The following is a 22,848-nucleotide window of genomic DNA, read 5'->3' as shown; positions in this document are numbered from 1 at the left end:
GTTTTAATGAGTTTAATTGCGTAGTTGTTTAATGAGCAAAGATTGCAAGCCAGGATAGTATAAGACAACTGAGAAAATAAATTGATAGAGAAATTTTTATTATTTTTATGCTAAGGTTGTATATGATGCCATGTGCTATACTGAGATTCTCAGTCATTCAAAGTTTATTCTTTTGTGGAGTGTCCTTGCTGACAGAAAAGTAATGGAATTGGTCAGCTGGCTGTTGCTGCAGAGCAGGTAGAGTGGTACATCTTTACATCACATCATATATGTAGGTGTTTATTTCCTGTAGTAATGAAATTATAATCTTGATAGAGGTGACATCCGTGGACTGCACATAACACATGGTACCCAGAATAGAGTCAACGGCACCTATACTAGCACATCACAAAATGTGTTTTACTTCATGCAGTGTGCCAAATGCTGTCAAAGAAAAAGGCATGGCTGAGGCTAAGTAGCCCCTCTGCAGTAGTGTCATGGTTTAGCCCCAGCTGGCAGCTAAGTACCACACAGGTAGTTGCTCACTCCCTCCGTTCCCTCCCCCAGTGGGATGGGGAGGAGAGTTGGAAAAAGGTAAAACCCATAGGTTAAGATAAGAACATTTTCAATAACTGAAATAAAGTGAAATGTAATAATAATAATAGAGAAAAGAAGGAGAGGAATAAAACCCAAGAAACACAAATGATGCACAAAACAGTGCTCACTCCCCACTGACTGGCCCAGCCTGTCCTGAGGAGTGACTGGTGGCATCCAGCCAACATCTCGCCAGCTGATATACTGGACAGGATGTTCTATGGTATGGAATATACCTTTGGCTAGTTTGGGTCAGCTGTCTTGGCTTTGCTTCCTCCCAGCTTCTTTGGCAGCACCTCACTGGCAGAGTATGAGAAACTGAAAAGTCCTTGACTTAGGGTAATCTCAATTTAGCAACAACTAAAACGTCCCTGTGCTCTCAACATTATTCTCAGACTAAAGCCAAAACACAGCACTGTACAAGCTACTAGAAGCTTGTAGAAGAAAATTACTAGAAGAAAATTACTAGAAGAAAATTACTAGAAGAAAATTAACTCTATCCCAACTGACACCAGGGCAAGTAGGGTGAATCCACACTGATTACTGGTAAGACAGAAACAGTTGTGAGAAGAAAAACATCTTTCATTAAATGGCTACCCTGTCTCTGCCAGATTTGCTCCAGTCCTTGGGGAGAAAATGGTAGACACCTGACAGACAAACTAGAAAACTAGTAACTGCTGACTACTAAAATCCATAGGCCCAAAGACCGTAGTTTCTCTTTAAATGTTGGTGTTCGGGTTCTTTACAGATTTATTTTTTTTATGCCCTCTTCTTTTGGGCGTCCATTGTAAAAGGAGCTGCAGTTTCACTGGTGGATGCATTTCCTGTTTGGTTTGCAGCGCTGTAAGCACAAGCAGCTGCTAAAAATGAGATTTCCACCCCTTTCTCTTTCCCCCATCCTTCACCGTACTTTCTGACCATTTACTTATGTCAGTATTAGCTTTTCTGTGGTCAAGTAAGGAAGCAGATGAGGACCTTCCTTACACAGGCCCTACAGAGAACTTCTCCCTGTCCTCCTCCCAGGTCTCTTTTTAAGGTGGATGGGATCCCTGGAGCAAGATCCCTGGGAGGTTGCTCTGCTGCAGCTGCTCCTGCTGTGCAGCCCAGCACCCCTCCTGTTGGAACAAATCCTGGTGTTTTCTTCTGCAGATCTTCTTCTAAGGAAGCATTTCCATGCAGTTTTCACAAGACTTATGGGACAATTAACCTGTACTTTGTCAGTGAATTGGGATGAGTTGTGTCCTTAGATAATGCTATCAGTTTATACTAGTAAAGTATTTACATTGCCAGTGATAGCTTTTGTAGCAAAGGCTGCAAACACTTTTCACATTTTTATCTTTATGATACTTTTACAGTTCTTCCCTTAAAACAGAGGATAAATATTAATACTAGCAGTAGAATAGTAATACATGATCGAATTTGTAACTCCGGAATGTTTAATACTTCAGGGGATAAGGGTATTTTGGATTGCTGTATGTGGTGTCTTGTGCCAGTCATTCCATAGCACAGCCTGAATGCAAGCCGTAGGTAGCTTCTGGGTGTAGAATTGGCTTGAACTAGAGATTCAAGGGTGGAGCCCATGCTTTCAATGTGAATGTTTTACGATACAGAAAAATAATTTTACTAAACTGAAAATACTTTAGTGCAATAAAAATCAGGTCTTTGTGCATACAGCTAGTAACTGGCAAATGCACTAGTAAACTGAATGTGTTCAGACTAACATCTCTTAATAACATTTGTTCTGATCCTTGGTCCAGGTTCTCCTGTCCCGTATTTGGCTTTTCTTTCTGTATTTTTTCGGCAGTCATTATGTATCTAAAAGATGTTGACAGTTTAAAAAAACAACACATAGAAGGACCTCCGTTAAATTCTAGTATTAGAAGGAGATATTTAATGCCTCCCTAGGTTTTTCATTATTTTTACTGCCTTTTTTATCAGACTATATAATTACATGATATAGAAATAATTCTGAATCCTAATATATTAATATCTGTATAATTAACTGATCTTATTCTCATATGACAGAGTTTACCTTTTTATGACTGCATTGGTTATAACTGTGAGCTACATTAATCTGCATTTTCACTCCAAGCAATGAATGGCTGTTTGCTTCTTCTGATATGAAATCATTCATTATAGTATGGTATTAGAAGGCTTTAGAAAAAAAAAAAGCTATTTATTTAGTAGACAAATGTCCCACTCTTTAAAAGGCCTTGAACGTTGTTTATTTTTTCCCTTTTCCTTAGAATTAAATCCGTGATGAAATTTAATCAAGATCAGAAAAAGGATCAATGTTAGAGCTGTTAAAATTTTCTATGGAGATTGGTATCTCCTATTATTACACAAGCTGTACTTCACACTTGTATACAGATTAATGTGGTTTGCTGATAATTGTGTATTAAAAACAGATAAATAAATGATTAGCTCATTATGAAATGTTTTGTAGTACCAGAAACTTTAATTAAAATTCATCTGATGTGTATGTAATCCTGGAAAATGCTGTGGGATAACATATTGCCACTGCTACTGCTCTCTCATAGTGCTGTATGATTAACATTGAAGACCTCACAAAGGTTGGCCAGGAATAATATTCCTGGTGTCTATGACCACACATTTCCAAACCTGATCTGAACCAGTGACTAGATCTGTTATTAATTCAACACGCACGTGGAAATGCATGTCACCAGTGGAGGGAACAGTCTAAAAAGTCTATCCACTAGGACTCAATTTGGAAATATATTCCACCTTTCAAAGTGCCCAATATTTTCTCCACTTGCTGCCTGTGAAAACAGAAGGAATGTTTTCGCTTTATGTACACACCTGCTTAGTGCTTGGTATTTTTCACATAGGTAATGTTTTCAGCTTTGTCTCTCAGAATACATAAACATTATTGTAATAATCTTTGAGTTTGTATGTATAACAGTGTCCTGGGTTCAGCAGTAGCAGTCATTTTCCTCCTTCTTGGTAGCTGGTGCAGTGCTGTGTTTTGACTTTCAGCCTGGGAACAGAGCTGATAAAAAATGATGTTTTGGTTTGGCCAAGGACTTTGTGAACCTCATGCTCTGCCACGGAGGAGGGGAAGCCAGGAGGAAGCAGAGACAGGACACCTGACCTAAACTGACCAAAGAGGTATTCCATACCACAGCACGTCATGCCCAGGAGGTAACTGGGAGTTACCTGGAAGGGCTGGTGGACTGCAGGGTTGGAGGAGGTATCGGTCGGTGCTTGGTCGGGCTGGGGGGGCAAGTTATCGGTTGGCTGGTGATGTATTCTCTTCCCTTGTTATTTCCTTTATCATTGTTATTATTGGTGGTAGCAGTTGTGGTTTGTGTTATACCTTAGTTACTAAACTGTTCTTATCTCAACCTGTGGGAGTTGCATTCTTTTTGATTCTCCTCTCCATCCCTCTGGGAGTAGGGGGAGGGCAAGAAGGGAGGGAAGTGAGTGAATAAGCTGTCTGGCTGGGTTTGAACCACCACAGTGCTTTTTGGTGCCCAACGTGGGGCCAGTGGGCCCAGTGGACTAGATACTTGCCCATACTGTCCCACACACCCTGCCACTCATGACTGTCCAGCTTTGGGAAAAATCTCCTGGTCCCCCTATATCATCGTCTAACCCCAGACAAGACCCAAACCTGACTCCGCTTAACTTTTGAGATCAGACTAAATGGTGGTGGGTAAAACACAGTCTGTATGTGTGCCAACATGCTGATCCCCATCACAATCAGCAGGCAGGTCCCAAGGATACCCAAAGGCCATTCAAAACCTTCAGAACTCTCACCCGATGCTGCTGTACTTGTCACTGGGGCTGGTGTAGCTGCTGTACTTGTCACTGGGGCTGGTGTAGCTGCTGTCACTGGGGCTTGTAGCCTTGTCACTGGGGCTCTCCTTGCCGGCCTCCCATCAGCTTCTCTTTTCCTGAGTCCAGTTCTTCCTCCTCTGCCTTGCTGGGAAATGCTCCGTGGTCTCCTGCATCCTCCTGGGGCTCGGCGGGCGGCTTCCGGGGAATGCTCTCGGCCGTCACTGGGCTCGGCTCCTCCGCCGCCTTCTCCCGCTGCTCTGCAGCCGCCTCCTTCCGCTCCTCGACCGCCCCGACCTCCTCCACCGGCAGCCGTCCCCTCGCGGCCTCCGGCCCAGGTCCCGCCGCCGCTTGGTCCTCGGGGCCGCTCTCCCGGGCCGCTTCAGCAGCCGCCGGCTGCCGAGGCCGCCCCCCCCTCGGCTCCCCGCGGCCTCACGAAGACGGAGGCGAGGACGAGGGCCCGGACGGTGAAGAGCAGCCGGACGGCCAGGTACAAGTCCACGGCCACGTCCGTCTCGCCTTGCTGCTGGAGCCCGCCCGTATTACAAGTGATTGCCATAAGGCACAGTGAGACAAGAACCTTAGCCCAGGCCCCACACTTGATAAACACTAACACAGCAAATACCGGCTCTAAGTAATGTACTGCATTCTGAAACTCTGAGATCAAGAGGAACAACTCTGAGAGCCAAATCAGCATTGTGACGAGTGACTATTAATCCGGTCAGATCTGTTGTTATCTCAACCCTTCGTGCCCCACACTGGGTGCCAAAAAGCACTGGGGTGATCCAAACCCAGCCAGCCAGCTTGTTCACTCACTTCCGCCCTTCTTGCTTTCCCCCTACTCCCGGAGGGACGGAGAGGAGAATCGAAAAGAATGCAACTCCCACGGGTTGAGATAAGAACAGTTTAGTAACTAAGGTATAACACAGATCACTACTGCTACCACCAATGATAACAGTGATAAAGGAAATAACAAGGGAAGAGAATACAACACCTCAGCACCAGCCAACCGATAACTCGGCCCCCCCAGCAAGACCAAGCTCTGACTGATACCTCCTCCAACCCTGCAGTCTCCCAGCCCTTCCGGCTAACTCCCAGTTACATCCTGGGCATGACGTGCTGTGGTATGGAATACCTCTTTGGTCAGTTTGGGTCAGGTGTCCTGTCTCTGCTTCCTCCTGGCTCCCCCTCCTCCCTGGCAGATCATGAGGCTCACAAAGTCCTTGGCCAAACCAAAACATCCTTGTTATCAGCTCTGTTCCCGAGCTGAAAGTCAAAACACAGCACTGCACCAGCTACCAAGAAGGAAGAAAATGACTGCTACTGCTGAACCCAGGACAAACAGACTTTTAGGATTTCTGATTTATGGGGTATTGAGCATTGCGTAATAAAAATGCACATATGTAATATTTGTCATTACATCTGAGACTTGCAAAATCATTAAACTGTGATTTATTTTTTCAATTTATTTTTTAAAGGCCATGGATTTAACTTCTTTTTTCATTAAAAATTTGTTTTTAAATAGCAGTTCAGCATGTAGCCTCAGCAGGTAACGTGGCCAGGTCTTATTTCATTGTGTTTTCCTCATTTTTCTTAGTGAAAAATTAATGTTTCTCCGCTGAAATATTGAGGGTTATCAATTACAAGCACAAAATTGCCATTACATTTTTTTTCCTCTTTAGTGGAGCTAAAAGTACTAGCACCTGATATTTTCAGTCAGCCAATTCTTAAACTAATGAGAAATTGGAAAACAGTTTCTTTTTTTTGTTTTGGAAAACAAAACATGATAAAAATAAGAACTTCTGCAAAAAATAATGAATTCTAACTCACCTGAATCTGACCTGGGGTGGTAATGGCTGAGCAGCATTTTAACACCACTGCTGTGACAGCATGTAATGTGCAGCAGTGCAGCTCAGAGTGTAACAACCTGGGATTAAAAATTACTCTTACTTGGAGAATACTCTTGCCTTTGACTTCTTGATACCATTAAACTGGAGATCTGGAACTAAATTATATATCTGGTGTGGGGGAACACACCAAACAAACATCAGTTCCTCATGATAATATATAGAAATGGGGCTTACTAGGCAGCCATCTGTCTTTGTGAAATGCTGTCATCAAGACAACAGACATCTGTTTCCAGTTGGGTAATTAATTCAGGGCAATAATGGTGCATATTTCATATCATTATGATATGAAATTGTAAGTCTCTTGCAAGACTCTTTGTAGGCATAAGAAACAATTGGTTCCACTGCAGTTGAGGAAACCAGGAAAGTCTTGCATCTAGCACAGTTGGAGCAAGTCTCTGACCTGCAGGGTCCTTTGGCGCCTCTCTGTTTTCCTGTGCCTGTGCTTTGCTGCGAAGTCAGGGCTCTATAGGAAAATCCCTGGCCTGATAAAAATGGCAACGGTTTGTGATAATTTAGGGTTGGAAGGAATCAGTAGCTGCAGTCAGGATGAAAAAGAGCATAAAGCATCCGTATGTGAAAAATTCAACAGATGTTTAATATGGTTTGGACTGGATTTGGCTGTGTCTGGTAAGCCACTGGGCATTCAATATCACAGCTGACTCAGGCATATTTATATTTCAAAATATCCCAATTATTACAGTATGTAATCTTGGTCAGTATGTGGGGCATAGGGTTTTTTTTTGCCTTTTTTTGCTTGGTTAGTTTTTTTTTTTTAATTGTTATTCACTGACAGCAGTTCTGTGGATAGTATTTGTAAACATTTTGAACAGTTGTCCATGCTGGGAATTTGTATAACAAGTGTATTAATCATTTTTCAAATTTTCACTGACACCAACTCTGATGATCAGGTGAGGTGCAGTGGTTGGTATGGGCTCACTTCCTGTGTATTCTGGGCAGTGCTGTGCTTTAGGATAAAGCCCTATGGGGTGTCATTGTGGCAGCAAAAGACTAATCAGTATATCCTTCACGCACAGTTCCAGATAGCCTGGAATTTATTCCTATATGACCAGCAGTAAGATGGTTAATAAAATTGAATTTAGCTAGCCTTTTGAGCTCTTTGCTTGCAGAAATAGGAAGATCACACCTTGTTGGCATGTATTTGCTATTTTTTCCTTCTTAAATTCTGAATTGTCTGATGCTGCTACCAGAGAATCATTAGTACTATTTTGATCACTCTCTAGTTTGTGGCTAATTCCCAGTGTCTGATGGCTGCTACACGTTTAGTCCAGACCACTTGCACTGTTACAGTTCTTCCGTTAGCCCATACAGTTAACTTTTCAGGTTATCACAAAAGAAAGAAAATTTATACCTTGAATTTCAGTAATCTTTAGAATACTGATTTTAAACGGGGAAGGAGGGGAGGGAGTGGAAAAATTATAAAAATACGGTATTGGGTCATATTGTTCAATCACAAGAAAAGATCAGGCAGAAGAATGTTGCAGAAATAATGCTTAGTTTTAGATGGAATAACTTTTTAATTCCAGCATCTGCACATACACGGTCATCAGAGACTTACTGGACTACATGTGTTTGTTTTTTAGAATATCTGTCAACTAAGAAACCTAAATGCAAAGTGTAAAATTGGTTACATTTGTGGATTCCTTACATTTCCTAGTGGAATTTCATTTTGTATGCTAATAACTGGAGAATATGAATGTAAAAATATTATTAGGTTTGTGAACATGTGTAATTTCTTTGGACAAATGACTTGCCCTATTCTGCTTTAATTTATTACAGAACCAAATGTAAGTGAATATATGTGATGGAGTTGTATTATTTTTGTCTCAGGTATCCTACTGTTGGTGTGGAAAGTGGCATGTCATGTAAATGCCTTTTTTTTTTTTTTTGTCCCAGTAACAGAATCACAGGTTGTGGAGGGCCTTAGGCTACACTGAATAGTTTCTTGACATGTAGCTGATTCCTGCAGCAACACTGCAAAGCTCATTTCACTGTCATATATTGAGTAGGCTACAACCCATTTGACAAAATGCTTCACTATGAAGCACAAGTGCACTGTATTGGCTGTCGGTATAGTTCAGTGTTGTGTTCACTGTTATCAGGTATGTAGAAAATATTCCTGGGGATGTAACCTGTGGGCTAAAGAAGTGCAAGACTTCTAATAGTTACCTGATACACAGCATTATGATATTTCTAAGATACTGCTTTAGGCAACTTTACCATTGCACTCTGTTGACCTATATTTGTGATATTTGACATTTTTCATAAATACTGTCAAGGGTAATCCATCACGGAACAAGTTTTCAGAGTTTCAGGGTGTTTGTTAAACTCTGATAACTAAAATATAGAAGTGTTTCAGAAAACAGTATTTTATATTTCTAAGTTGTGAAACAGGTTTTCTAAGTAAGAAAATTACTATGGGGTCCATTTCCAGAAGAATACAGCCGTCCTCAGTTAACAAGAATATGTGGTGCAGATGGGACTGGGCTACAGCTGCCTTTTGGCTGAGGACCATATGTTTCTGTAGGTTGCATCTTTAAATCCCTACCACTTCTGATTTAGGGTGACCACTATTTTAACGGGAAGACTAAATGTCAAATAAGCTTAGCAGTGCTTATGGTGTTTAAAGATCTGTATTGCTTTCAAATTGAGCACAGTTTTTGAAATAAAATAGCCGTTTAGACCCATCTGCTGACCTCCTATGTGCCAAGTCCCTCAATACTTCTGTCCTTTTCTCTCCTGTTCAACAGCTGTTAAGTCAAAGAGAATTGCTTTGTGTGGTTTGATACAGCTAATAAGGCAGTCAGAGCATCAAGGAGCTTGAAACAACGTGAGAACTATAGCTTGACTTAAAAATCTCTGGATAAATGTTCTTGATGATTGGGAAGGACAGAGAAATAAGCAAGTTCATTGAAGTGAATTACCTGAGTAACGCTTAAAGCGGCTGTAGTTCATTCCTGTGTTTCATATAGTTAAATACAGAGACAAACTGTGCACCCTTCTGTTTAACATTCAATGTAAACTAAACACATAACTGTCTCCTGCATGCCTCTGGCATTTTTGTGTGTGCTGTGCTGTCTCAGCTTCACTTGTGCTTCTCCAGATTTAGACTAATAAGGAAGCACACAGCAGGCTTGTGGGACTCTGCGGCTTGGGTCTGCAACAGCCCAGTAAGCTGCCTCTCCAAGGAAGGCCTCAGTCTCTTCCATGTCGTAGCCCATTACTTAATATATGCAGGCAGACAAGATGTTCTTTATGTTCAACAATATCAGACAATACAGAAGCATCCAACAGAGGAAGTGTGGACCAATTCACATGCCTGTGGATGGGCAGGAGTTCACCCACCATAATAATGACAGCATGTTGCTCCACTGTATCCTGAGATAGTGGATCTAAGAGATGTCATAGAGGAGTTGTTGGGGTTTAGGTTCTGTTTATTCTCATGAGTGGTAGCTCTTAGTGGTACTGCTTAAACTGAGATAATTGTTCACTTAAAGAGCATTTTCAGGGCTTTTTGGGGAATATTACTTTTTCTAGGTTGAGTGAGAAATTCCTCTCTACTGAAGGGTGTTGACACATGGTGGTCCTAAATATAGTGGGAAGTACTGTCTTCTGAGTGGGAATGGAGGCAGCTCTGGTGTATGAAACCATATATACAGTCTGGAAGAGTTACATGAGGACATGATTCTGTAGAGCAGAGGTTTGCTTCTACAATTAGGGCATTGTAACCATGAAACAATAGCAACAAAATATGATTTTTTTTTTTCCATTAATGTTTGATTTTACAACTTGCTGCTTCTGCCCTCTCTCTTTTCCTGAGAGCAGTTGTGGTTTTGTATGTGGCAGGGACACAGAGAGATACAAGTGGGGAGTGGTTGCAGTAAATTCAGTACACCTTTTTTTGGTATTCTTGGAGTCTGGACAAGCACAGTGTATTTGAATCTGTCCACTGACAGTCACATTTGCGTGCAACAGAGATTTTTTTCCTTGCATCTGATAGAAGTAATACACCTCCAGGACGAAGTTTGTACATCCTGTGTTTCTTATGCAAGGATGATTCTACATGATAATTCAAACTGTATGTGTCATTCAGAGATTACCTGTGAAAGGCATGGTGAATTGAATTAAAAGTGCTAACATTTATTCACTGTGAGTTTCCTTTTCTCCCTTCTTGCCTTCTCTAAGCATTTGCTGGCTATTACTCACTCCCTTTCTCATCTATCCTGTGAATCCTCTTAATCCTCATCATTCACTGTTTGCCTGCACCTCTGCATTTCCTTCTCCAGTCTCTTTCTCCCTCTCCCTTGTTTTTGCTCCATCTCTGCTACCTTCTCTTCCTGTTTCATTTTCCTTTCCTCTTTATTAATTTTTGATTATTTTTTTTTTTCCAGTTTTCCTCATCTATACCTGCTTTGGTTTCTTCCTTCATTCTGCAGGGTTTTTCCTCTGATTTTGCCTCTCGTTTTCTCAGCTGACTGCCTTGCCCTGCTCTCTGTCTGCTTAGCCTGTGTAGTGGACTAGTTAAAAAGGTTAAGAAGAAAATGGCTTCACTCTGAATAGGTCTTCATTTAATGATTGCAATGTGTTCTTTTTAACAAGGTATTTTTTGTTATTATTTCAGGTCTTAAAAATTAGCTTGATTGGCCACCGGAAGCGTGTTCTGGCATCTTTGGGAGACAGGCTTCACGAAGATCCTCCTCAGAAACCACCTCGGTCAATAACCCTCAGGGTGAGTCCCCTGGAAAATTTGTTTGCATTTCTCAAAAAGTCAGCAAGCATTTCACAAGTCACGTGAAAACAACAGCTACTTTGGGTGGGCTTCAGCTTACTTCATCTCTGAAGCTTACAATGTAGACACCTTAGGCTGACCTATTCAGTCGCTGCATATAGCCAACGGAGATAAATTGTCATTTGTACAGTGTGATTCACCTGACCTGTTTCAGATGTCTACCTTAGGATGAAATAAGTAGTGTCTTAGAAGTCCCCACTTACCTTTTCTGCTTAAGAAATTAGCTCAGGACTAGGTGTGTGCAAGCTGCACATCTACATTTGTCCCCAGGCATCCCAGCCCACCTGATCAATATTGCAGGAGGAGAGTTACCATTTTCTTTTCATGTTTCCAAACGCTTACACTTACTTTTCAGACATACAGTTCATGCTTTCTTTAAGGAGAGCTTCTTGAAGTTGCTGAGATACAAATGTCATTAAGATGTTTCTGTGTATGGAGTTTCATGTTGTTTTTAATTTTCATTTGTATTCCCTCTTTTAGAAACGTTGCAATATCCCTGTGATTTTTCCACACTTGACCAGATTTAACCTTCTCTTGTTACACCACAAACACTGGGTTTCTCCTATCCAGTGCCTTTGTCTCTTTACTGTCTGTTACCCTTACTGAGTTGTGTTCTGATGAACCTTTGTTCTCGCCAAGGGAGTTCATATCATCAGTTTTTATTTTGATAATTTAGGTCAAACCTTTTGCATTTGATTGGATCTGATTATTTTCATGGGGCTGGCATTTCTGACTGGAATCTCATTTGGGACTAAATTTCAAAATGTCAGAGTGTCCGTGCTCCCAAGTAATATTTCCTGGTATAAAGAGAAATAGAGAAAGACAGAATGAGGGCTTATTTTTACATACGCTTCTAATTTCTGTGACCAGATTGTTTTCACTGCGTATTCTGAGATTTCACATAAAGATGTTTTAATCCCCTGCCCCAAATTCAGCCTATTCCTAATGCCATTTTGAAAAAGGTCTCGCAAAACTGTAGCATTCTGCTCTCAGGCACTTTGCACAAATGTGGATGTTTTCCTTGTATTTTATGTGTTATGTGAATAATTCCTGATGCATGGCAGGTGTTAAAACACTCCCAGGAAAGAGGAGTCATTTGGAAATACACATTTTTGCTCAGTACTTTCAGTGCTTTGGACTGGGGAATTAGTTCCTCTTCAGCAGGTGGGAAAGTTTCCACAGCTCATGCTATTATTGGTTGGCACTGTATATTATCAGTTAATAGTGAAAAGGAAAACGAATTTCCTCCATCTGTAGTCAAAAAGATAAAAGGTATTCTGCTGCTCCGCTGCTAGGGCTACTGATGCGGGCAAGCGCTAAATGTCATTCATCACCTCATGGTATTGGAGTCTTTACAGAGAATCCTAAAGAGGAGGACATGGATTTGGATTAAGGTTTTCTTTCCCATCAACTGCTACTTTGCCATTTCACACAAAACAAAGCGATAGTATTTAATCTGTAGTTTGCAATAATTTTTAGCTTGAAAATTGGTTTAAATAAACTATCTAATGCTTCAAATAGAAGATTGATTTATAATAAATCATAGAATGGTTCGGATTGAAAGAGATTTTAAAGATCATCTAGGTCCAGTTCCCCTGCCACGGGCAGAGACAACTTTCACTAGAGCAGTAGAAGAAGATCATTTGTTGTTTAAAATGTCTGCTTTTAAGGTCTCAAGATCAACCTAAAGCATGGGTGGCACTTCATCTTTTTTGACTCTTTAAAATATTTTAGAGGAAAAAATTATCAAATATTGAGGAAAAGCAACAAAGATTATAAATATCCACAAAATATGTTATTCCCACAATAACTGTATACAAAAGAAAAGTTATTTTTATTTCAAAGTCATATACTCAAAGTTAGAAAATGCTGGGTCTTGGGTTACCTGTACAATCTTGCAGCCTGGGGAAGGATTTCTTAAGCTCCCCTCCAGTTCTGACCTATGTAGTTCCAGCTTTACATGACTAGCAGGATTGAGAGGTGAAAATGAAGCAGGTTTTAATAGTTAAATATATGGTCAGGCATCCTGCAGAGCATGTGCCTGTGCATTTGCGACAGGATGGAAACATGATATGATTATCTGGTGACTAACAGTAGGACGGTACTGAGGCCATGATAGCACCTGCACAGGCATCCATTCCTGGTCTGCTGATTTGTTAAGGAGATGAGAAAGTGGGCATGGAGTGAGGAAGTGGAATGAGGGAAGAATGGGAGAGAGACTCATGATTAAAGGAATAGCTGTACCTGTGAAAATACAGATTTACACCTGCTTTTGCTACAAAGCCTCTGGATAACACTTAGTAACTTATTTAGGTAATTGCCTCATAAACAGTCACTAACTGTACATTACCAACATTCTACATATTTGACTGGAGTCTAGAGTCTGATTTATACAAGTGCTGAGCACACAGTCCTGCAAATTAGGTCAATAGAAGCAAAGTTTTGAATAAAAGCACTTGGAAAAACAGGCAATAAATATTGTAATCGGGCATCCAAAGTGACTTACATTTTTTAACCTTTGGCTGTGTGTCTTGGGTCCCCCACACAAAAGTGGTAATTAGAAATGCCAGAAGTCAGAGGGTGTGGTGAAAATAAATTGATTGACATTTGTAAAGCACTATGAGTATCACGAAAATGACGATATTAGTCATCCTATCTTCAGAGCAGGGTTTGAATAGAGTTTAGGGAAGGGGCTTGGGGCCATGAAATGAGGTGAGAATAAAATACTGACTACACAATAACTAATGATAACACAGTGCTGACTATATGACAACATGCTGCACAGTTGAGGATCCATCTGTGCTGTGAAGGACGACTTTGAGAAAATAGCATAAAATCATAAAATTACATACTGTTCCATAATGCAGAGGCACTGTAATTCTTTTATTTCTTGACTCTGTAATTCTTATCTGTATTGCCTTGCCAGCAATCTTCCAATATAGATCTCTGAGTGAATTTCCTCTTTACATGCAGTTTGATAAAATATGAAAAGCTCGATGAGAGCTGGAACCTGTATGTCCATTCATTTCACGGTCATTTGTAACTTTGATGCATTGGTGACTCTATCAGTCTACTCAAAGTGGGTGAATCATGATTCAGAGCGGAGAGAGGTTACCTACCTGGTTGGAGCAGTAGATAACAGTCATTATAAAAGATCTCATTTGGAGCCTCTGTACTCAGGTTATTTTCAGGGCAGAAGCATCTGCACCATCTAGTCAGGCCCGTGGAGGGTAGGTTTTAGATGTTGTGCCTCACCAAACCTGCTGAGCATGTGCAGATGACAGCTTTTCTGAAGCTTTTAACTGGGCCAAATGTAGGTGGATTTTTGTGAAGGAGGGAAAAAGACTATTCCTAAGAGGAAAACACTCCTTTTTTTGCCCTGGGAAGTGTCAAGTGCTTGTCTCAGATTATACAAAAGCTAGAGAATTTAGAAATTAAAAAAAAAACAAAACAACAACCACAAAAAAAAAAAAACAAAACCAAAAACCACAACAAAAACCCCAACACAACAAAAACCACCCACAACAGTTAATTGAAAGTTGCTAAGTGACTATACATCCCTGATTTTAGTTAACCAAATGATAAATTCAGATGCATTACTGTGATTGTAAGGAATAATGTCACATAGACTCCTACACTTCAAATATTAACATCAGATGTTACTATCACTTGAACACATGCAGCGAACTGCAACTTCCCTTTCCATTTGAAAGACATCACAGCTCTCTGGTTTCTTACACCAGATCTTGTTTCTTAACAGCATGGAATAAAGTACCTTGATGCTTTTCACAATTAGGTTTGCTCCAAGGTAATAATGCATGAAATATCCACTTTAATTCTTTCTTTAAAGGCAGGTCTTTATACCCTCCGTCCACACTGGAGCAGGTCTTTTCGTACTCTAGTTCAGGTCCTTTCTTGTTGTTCAGTGTTGAAATACAGTATTACAGCAGTAGGTAATTTATACAAGTTCTGCACTTTGCAAACACACTTCTGGGTGCATTCTGCCTCCAAAGAACTTACTATCAGAGAAATCTAGTGTCAGATAAATTGAGCCCAGTGGGATTGGAACTAGATGATCTTAAGGTCCTTTCCAGCCTTAATCATTCAGTGATTCTATGAGAGAAAACTGATTTCCTGTGCAGTTGCAATGACAGTGTTTTACAGTCTGCACTGGGGTGGCATGCATGTAGACTGGCTGGCCAGTTCACCATAGCTCTGCTCCTGCTGATTGCAGTCTCCAAGACAGTGGAGCCGGGCACCGATGTTTGTAATTGGTGTTTGAACAACTGATGTGATGTGCACGAGAATAAGTGTTGCCAAACATACATACTGTGGCTGGATGTGAGCGGAGTGGTGGCAGATCCTCATAACAAGTATGATCAGGAGGACATGTTTAGCTGTTTATTATGTAGAATTCATGTATCATTTCACTGCGGTATTTGCACACTGCCTGATAGAAGGTCACAGTTCAGCACAGATTACAAGAAAAGCCTTGTAAAATATTTGTACTCTGCAGCTTTCATGCATTCTAGGAATCGTTATTTAGCTTGTTTCTGATACCCAGTACTTCAAGTTAAATGAGTGTTCTGCGAGACCTATAAAAATGGCAAACGAAGTGTCTCTATTTTGTAAACATTCATGCATTGCTTTTTTTCCAGCCAGAGATGTTGCTAGAGTTCAAATCACTTTCAAATCACTTTCACCGCTCAGAGTGGCTGCTCAAAAGTGGTGAGAATGTATTTCATCTTACAAATAGCTAGTGCTAAATCAAGGCTTTATTTGGGCCTTGACAAAAAGTAACTCACTGTTTTATCTATCTAGCAGGCCTAGAAGGGAGAATATATTACACAGGGAGGCTTTAGAGAGGAAATTTGCCACTAGTTGATGTAAATCGTGAATTATTTTTCCTTCCACATGGGCTCTGCACATTAGGTAGGAAAACTCAGAAGTCCATCCATGGTAACCTCTATTTCAGATATTGCTCCTTAATTTTTTTAGTAAGAATCATTCAAATAAATATACTTTTAAATGTGTGGTTTGAAGTCACCAGTATGCTGTTACACTGCATTTTTCTCCTCTCTGCCCAGGAACCCAGTGGTAACCACACTCCTCCTCAGTTGTCTCCATCACTTAGCCAAAGCACGTTCACTACTGGTGGCTCCCTGGACGTTCCCCACATTATCATGCAGGGTGATGCAAGGAGAAGAAGAAATGAAAACTATTTTGATGATATTCCCCGGTCAAAGCTGGAGAGGCAGATGGCACAGGTAGGATTAAAACGATGCCATTAAGAGGCTGCGCCTTGCTGCAATTGCTTACAGCTAAACCTAACCCTAGCTGTGGGTCATATGTGAAGGGTGAACTGTAAACTACAAAGATTAACAATTTTTCCAAGCTGTCTGTTCCAGTTCTCCATAGTTCAAATAGTGTAAGTTGGTGTGTGGTTTCTCCTGAGAGGCAGAGTTTTGGGGGTGTTTAGATGGAGGCTGAGATGAAGGTGCCTTCAGTGTACCAGAGTATGCAGACTCCCACCAGCACTGACTCTGCCTCTCGTTTCTGTAAGAAGGTGCAGATTCCTCAATTTCTGAGCAACCTAGATAAAAACAAGCTGACATCAGTTCACTGCCAGAAACTTGGAGGACTTGGAGGACAGTAATTGCTGCATTTATTAATGGAGAGGGTCAGCATTCTGCTAAACTTTGTGATCTGGGGATATATCTTGAGTGTTTAAAAAAAGATTTAACAATGCAACAATTTAGTTCAGCATCGCAACAGCACTAGACTCAACTGGATGCTAAATCAAGCTGTTCATAAAAGAAAGCCTTCATCTCCAATTTTTTTTCACCCCAACAGAAAAAGAGTACTGTTAATTTCAAGTCAAGCATACACTGGCAAGCATGATGTCTTGAACAGTTATAAATGGCAGTAAAGTTAAGCTTGGACAGCCTGTTGCTGAAAATGCTTAAGGATGAACTCAGCTGTTTTTTGGTGCTGCGTATGATGAAATACAGACAGGTCTTAAGCCAAGCTGTGCTTTGCAGTGTGTGTTGGAAATAAGGCTTTGATTTGCTGTGAGAAGCAGATGGGCAGCCAGTGCGGTTCCTGGAGCGACTCACTCCACGAAGGAGCAGGTTGCTACATGCTGCCCTGTGAGGCTTCCCAATGGTTCTCTGCCTGCCACAGCCCAAAATAGAGCCTCTATCAAAAATTCAGCCTCAAAATGGAGAACACTATGCAAATAACTGTGTTACAATGAACAAAAGGCTGCAGTCTGTTAGCTAATTGCATGAACAAGAAAAAGTAATTAAATAAACAAGCAAAACAAGGTGCCGCTGTTACCTGGGAACACAGAAACAAATTGAATTCCATTTGTTCAGAGGATATTTCTGGGGAGGTGAAATTGCATTTGGTTGGGTGGGGTTATTTCCATGCCTTTCCTTAATCTCCTAATTTTCTGCTGAATAATTTTATTGTACAAAATTAAGGGGAAAGTTGCCTAGTGAATGATCTTGTTTTCAAACTGAAGTCTGCTAGGCTTTTGTGGCAAGAACACAAAAGTCCAGCAGGGAAAAGCCCAGTTCTTAGCATGAAAAGATTTCTTTGAAGGTCATGAAATTTAGGTGTTTGAGCATGAAATACACACTTCCTTATGGCTGAGTAGACTGCTTCATGTACTTAGTTCATTTTATCACTTGGTTCACAAATCCCTATTCTCACTTCCTCTATTAGTCACTAACATTGAATTCTTCCTGTCTCCTTTTCACTCTTTTATTTTCATGTTGGAAGTCCTGATATTCCCAAGAGGTATGATACACTCTCATATATGGCCCTTGGAGATTTTCTTTGGGCTTTTAAAAACTGCTTTTCTAGAAGGACTGTGATATGTTGTATACCCAAAGAGAAAACTGAGCAGTTAGTATTTGCACCACTTTAAAATCAATTAAGTGCTGGGATTTTTTTTTTTTTTTTGTGGGAGTGTGTACCCACTGAATGAATTACTTCAGTGCCTTCTCTCTAACTTTCACAGTGGAATATAGCAGTCATCCTTTGGGACTCCAAAGGGGAAAACTGATTCAGATGAAATCCAGAAAATGGTGTTTTGTGTTAGTCCCTGAACTCCAATCTGTTTGGAGTCTTTCTCAGCTCTGCCCCCAAATTCTATACTCCTGATGTATGTAAAATTCCCTTTGACTTTAATGGGAAAGTCAATGACTCCCTCTGGTGATCATTCTCACTAAATTGGACTCACCCCGTTAAGAGGCTAATCAGGGATTTATTCAACCATTCTAGGCCAAAAATAGAGTTTTAAATTTATTTTTTGCAATATGTGCTTTGGTAAAATGAACTATGTTTCCTTCAATCTTTTCCCCCAAAGACCCTTCGAAATTAAAGGTAAAATAATGGTTTCTGGAAAATAAAGGAAATCCAACTGATTGTTATCCTGAGCCTTCAGTTCCATGGGATTTTTATCTAGCAACTTCCTCCTTGCAGTTTGCAGGTTCCTTTGGCTTAAGTCAGATCAACCGTAACTTCTGAGGAGATACTAGTCCAGCTTTCCAGTAGAATACTTCTCACAAACAGAATGATCTAAAGGGATTATTGGAATTGCTTTGAAATTATTCTTTGTCCAACCATTTCTTTGCTAGGCTGTTTGCATGCCACTGTATGAATCTGCATGTTTATTGGATGCTGCAGTAGAGAGACGTGCATAAAGATACTTCTGATGTTGTGATTTTCTCAAAGGGTCTTAGGTGTGTTCTTGATGATGATATTACTGAGTACTGTTATGGCCTTGAAGAGAGAGGCAGCATGGTATTGAGAGTTTATTCATGGTATTGCTTTCATGAACTTGATTTTATTTTAGAAATGTTAAGGTAATACTATTTTAGCCTCAATTTAAAATCTAAAATCTGAAGATATTTTGAGAAAATGGTGAGATCTGATGTTTCTGTCTTTACTACGGCCTGTGTTTTCACTAAACTTTTTATGTGGAAATCATCAAGCATGTTGATCTTTGTATCAGATACTAACTAGTGTTTGTTACAACAATGAGCACATCAGTTTAAATCTGTTTTCCTCTGATCTGCTAAATGGGTTTAAACAGTTCTCTTAACTATAATAAAATCTGCTTGTAAATAATACAACACTTGGTTTCCTGGAGGAAGCACTGATTTAAATGTACTTAATGTGGGTGGTTTTGTCTCAAGGCTAGTATGTAGCTTCATTCACTGGCAGACTGTTTGTGACATAAGAGGGGAAAGTCCTAATGTAAGCAGTACATGTAACCAGTTTAGATTCCCCACTGAAATAGGTTTGGTTGTCCAATTCTCCAGTTGGTCATACAACTTTGAAAGTCTCTGATGTCTGGTTGGATAAATCAGAACTGCCAAAAAGGTGATAAAGAAGGTTGTGAAAGGGTTTCTTTTCCAAAAGAGAAAAAAGAAATCCAGAAAGGATTGAGTAGTCTGAGTCATCTTTGACTGTAGATGTTTGATTCTGAACCTCTAAACCATAGAATAATATGATCAAATTAGCGTAGTTTAAAATAGCAGAGGTAACTCTTAAGATTACCTAATCCTTTTAAATAGAACTGAAATCATATAGGCAAAGACTGAGGACTTCGAAACCAAAATCAGTAGGAGGAGTCCCACTAAAGGTATTGGGTTCTTTATTTACCCCTGAAATCATGGAAGGTGGGGGAAATATATTTGTGGGGAAGAGCTTTGGAGGTTAAAAGGAAGCATAGATAAGTTCATTAAAATACATTAATAAAAAAAAAAAAAAGTCAGGTCTTTAGGATTTGTAATTCTCCAGCCAGTAGAGAAACTTTAGGTACTAGCAGCAAGCATATCCCAGACTGCCAGCCCTGAGGCTGTTGCTATTGTCCCAGCCAGTGACCTAAGGTGCTTGTAGCCACTGTGGTCCATAAGGCCTATTGCTGTGGTGTTCAGAGCACTGCACCCTGACCAGGAGCAAGGGACAGAAGCATCCTCCCTGTGGCTGATGGGCAGAGAGATGCAGGAAACACCTCTGCCCACGCTGGTCAGTGCAGGAGCAGAGCTGGGTTAGGCATCACCCGGATGCTGACACATGCTCTCCCCATGTGCCTCTTCAGGGCTCTGGGAAAAGCTCCAGGCTGTGCCTGCCTGTGGGAGAAGACACTGGTAATGAGTCAGAGTAAGCTGTCTGGTAGGATAAACCTAGTCATGGCCCATATGGGTGGCACCCTAGTGGGCTGTGATGAAAGGAAGAGATCCTCTAAGATGTCAGAGAGCTGGAGAAGTTATTCACAAAGGCTGGCAAGAGGAGTTCTTTCCCAGAGATGCTGAACCCAGGCTTAATTTTGAAAGCCTTTCTGGGTTCTTTGGTCCCTTGGTCTGAGGGCTCTCACTGCTGGTTTTTCTTCTTTTTTGTTTGTTTTGGTTTTGTTTTTTTTTCCCTGCAACACAAGATAGCTTAAATGTAAGATTTTAATGACTGGGTAGTAAGTTTGAAGTAAAGCTATCCTGATTGTTTGTATTCTGCCTTGTAACATTATTTCATGAGATAATTTTTCATGGCAGGATTAGGATTGATATGCAGGAGACAATTTTTTAAACAGAGTTAGTACTAGAGGATACAGATCTTTATCTACAATAGAGGAAAAGTGTAATAAAAGCAAGAGACAGAATTAGCAAAGGCTGATTCATTAAAAAAAAAAGAAATAATTTTGATGCTTTCTGAAGTAATACCTTCAACTCATTAATATCTTCCAAATACTTCACGGACACTAATGCATTCATATTTCCAGTGCAGTGTGGGTCTATATGATTTAAAATCACGTTTTCCATTTTGCAGCTAAGAAAACTGAGGTACAGGGATGTTGCAGGCTGGCTGAAATGTCACTAAGTTTGACATAGCCAAAACCAAAACTCCTGTCTCCGAGGACCCACCTTGAGTTCTTTTAACTTTTAACCACAGTATGGCATTTTTTTATTTGCTCGTTTCCTGTTTGGATATTTTTTTTATTTTTTTTATTTTTTGTCTCCTTCTCTACTTTGGAAGGATTTAAAGATCACAGCGAATGAAGGAAAATATGACCCTCAGAATATTGGTATGTAAAATGAGATTATCTAAGAAGCAATGAAGAATGGGTTTTATCAAGGGTTGAAATTACCAATGAAATAACAGAATCCTTTACTAGTAGATTTAAGAAGGAATAAATGCAAAAATACAGTTGTCTAGATTATTTTCTAAGGTTTCTTACTTCCATTCTTTATAAGCATAAAGCAGTATCTATTGTGAGGATGAATAGACAGCCCTTTTAAAGACAAGTTTGTAAAATCCAGACAAAATCCTCTAAGGTTCATATTTTATGTGCATTTTATTTTTAATACACAAAGATGACTGAACTATGACAACCTTTAATTTGACATCAAAAGTACGTAACTCACTCTATTGCATAGTATAGATGTTACTGACAGTTGTCTTATTAATTCATATAGATACTAATGCCATAGAGGGCTGTATCTTGAGCTGTAAATTTCAGCAAACTTTCATCTGTAAAACCATTTTGTACTGTGTATTTAATGGACAAGTAAACTGATAAAGACACTGTGAAAAATCTAAGTAATTTCTGCCTGAACAGAAAAATACTTTTTTTTTTTTTTTTAGAATGTTATAGAAGCTAGCATTTAGAAATAAAGTTTTGTGATGTTAATCATACCTACATGCTGCTTCAGCATATGGAACTAAGGGAGTTGCTTCTATATTTGGTGTTAATGATCCAAACTGAAGCCATAAATACTACACCAAGAAGAGAACAGATGTTCCTTCAAGATGGGGACAGATGTTCTTTATTAATTTACTGTTTTTCACACTCAGTCTTGTGAACAAGAAGCCCTACATTGGAAAGATTGTATGAAAGCTGAATTTTAATATCTAACATTGATATTTTTTAGCTGCTGGAAATAAGTACTTAGACTTTAGTGTGCTCTTCTGAATAAGCCATTTTTTTTTTGTTGCTGTGGGTGTTTGGGGAGCTAAAATGTAGGTGTATTACCTAATATTCAGAGACCAAAGTCTCATCATCTTTACTGGTGGTATTTGTCCAGAAGTTTGTACTGTCTGTCCAGGGCTAAAAGCCTGGGGTGCACTTGTAGCTGGCAGCACCAGCAGAAGAGGTGATGTCCATCACAAGCAACTTGGCTGCTCAGCAGGGGACATGGGGCCAGAGCTGCAGCTGTAAACTGCACCTGCAGGAGCTCAGCAGGGCAGCTGTAGCCTTAGCAAGCCACTTGGAAGATCCTTAGTCCATCCTCCCCAGCGGGAACTCGGCTCCTGGTTGCTGAATCAAAATCAAATGAGAACTGCCTGCCTGTAAGAAAAGATGGCCATTGCATTAAGGAAGGTGTCAGCTGTTTGAGAAAGAAGCACAGCTGTGTTATTAGTCTTTTCTCTTTAGAGAAAAATGTGCAAATCATGGCCCTGCATGGAGCAGGAGGTGGAGGTGCATGGGACCTTGAGCACTGACACTGGTGTGGGATGAGGCTTTGCTTCTTGCCCTGCCATGGGCTGGAAGAGACAGTCTTTGCAGGCTCACTGTGGTCCTGGGCCAGTCATCTCCCTTCATGGGGTGTGCTCGCCATGGCATGCACTTTCTTGTGAAACCTTGCTGGATGCATTGACATGGAGAGGGGTGTCACTGCTCATGCCACTGCCTGCCTTCAACGAAGCCGTGCCAAGATGGACAGTGATTTTCTGGAAATCTTCATGTAAAGT

General features: G+C 40.4%; 1 protein-coding gene across 10 annotated transcripts in view; it reads left to right on the top strand.

Moving 5' to 3' along the window:
- The window catches only part of LOC134159889 (ankyrin repeat and sterile alpha motif domain-containing protein 1B-like), a 90,756-nt gene that overhangs the window by 28,204 nt on the left and 39,704 nt on the right, over positions 1–22,848 (top strand). For all 10 annotated transcript variants that reach the window (XM_062611360.1, XM_062611359.1, XM_062611361.1 and 7 more), the window contains exons 2-3: positions 10,921–11,028; positions 16,176–16,355. In XM_062611360.1, the coding sequence (XP_062467344.1) occupies positions 16,272–16,355 (84 nt within the window). In that variant the 5' untranslated portion in view covers positions 10,921–11,028; positions 16,176–16,271. The remainder of the gene's footprint in view (positions 1–10,920; positions 11,029–16,175; positions 16,356–22,848) is intronic.

The sequence above is a fragment of the Pezoporus occidentalis genome, unplaced genomic scaffold (genome assembly GCF_034315485.1).
Source record: "Pezoporus occidentalis ecotype Australia unplaced genomic scaffold, CSIRO_AGI_Poc_V1 ctg152, whole genome shotgun sequence".
NCBI lineage: Eukaryota > Metazoa > Chordata > Aves > Psittaciformes > Psittacidae > Pezoporus > Pezoporus occidentalis.
Note: the sequence above shows the minus strand (reverse complement) of the source record. Positions and strands in the feature narration are given on the sequence as shown.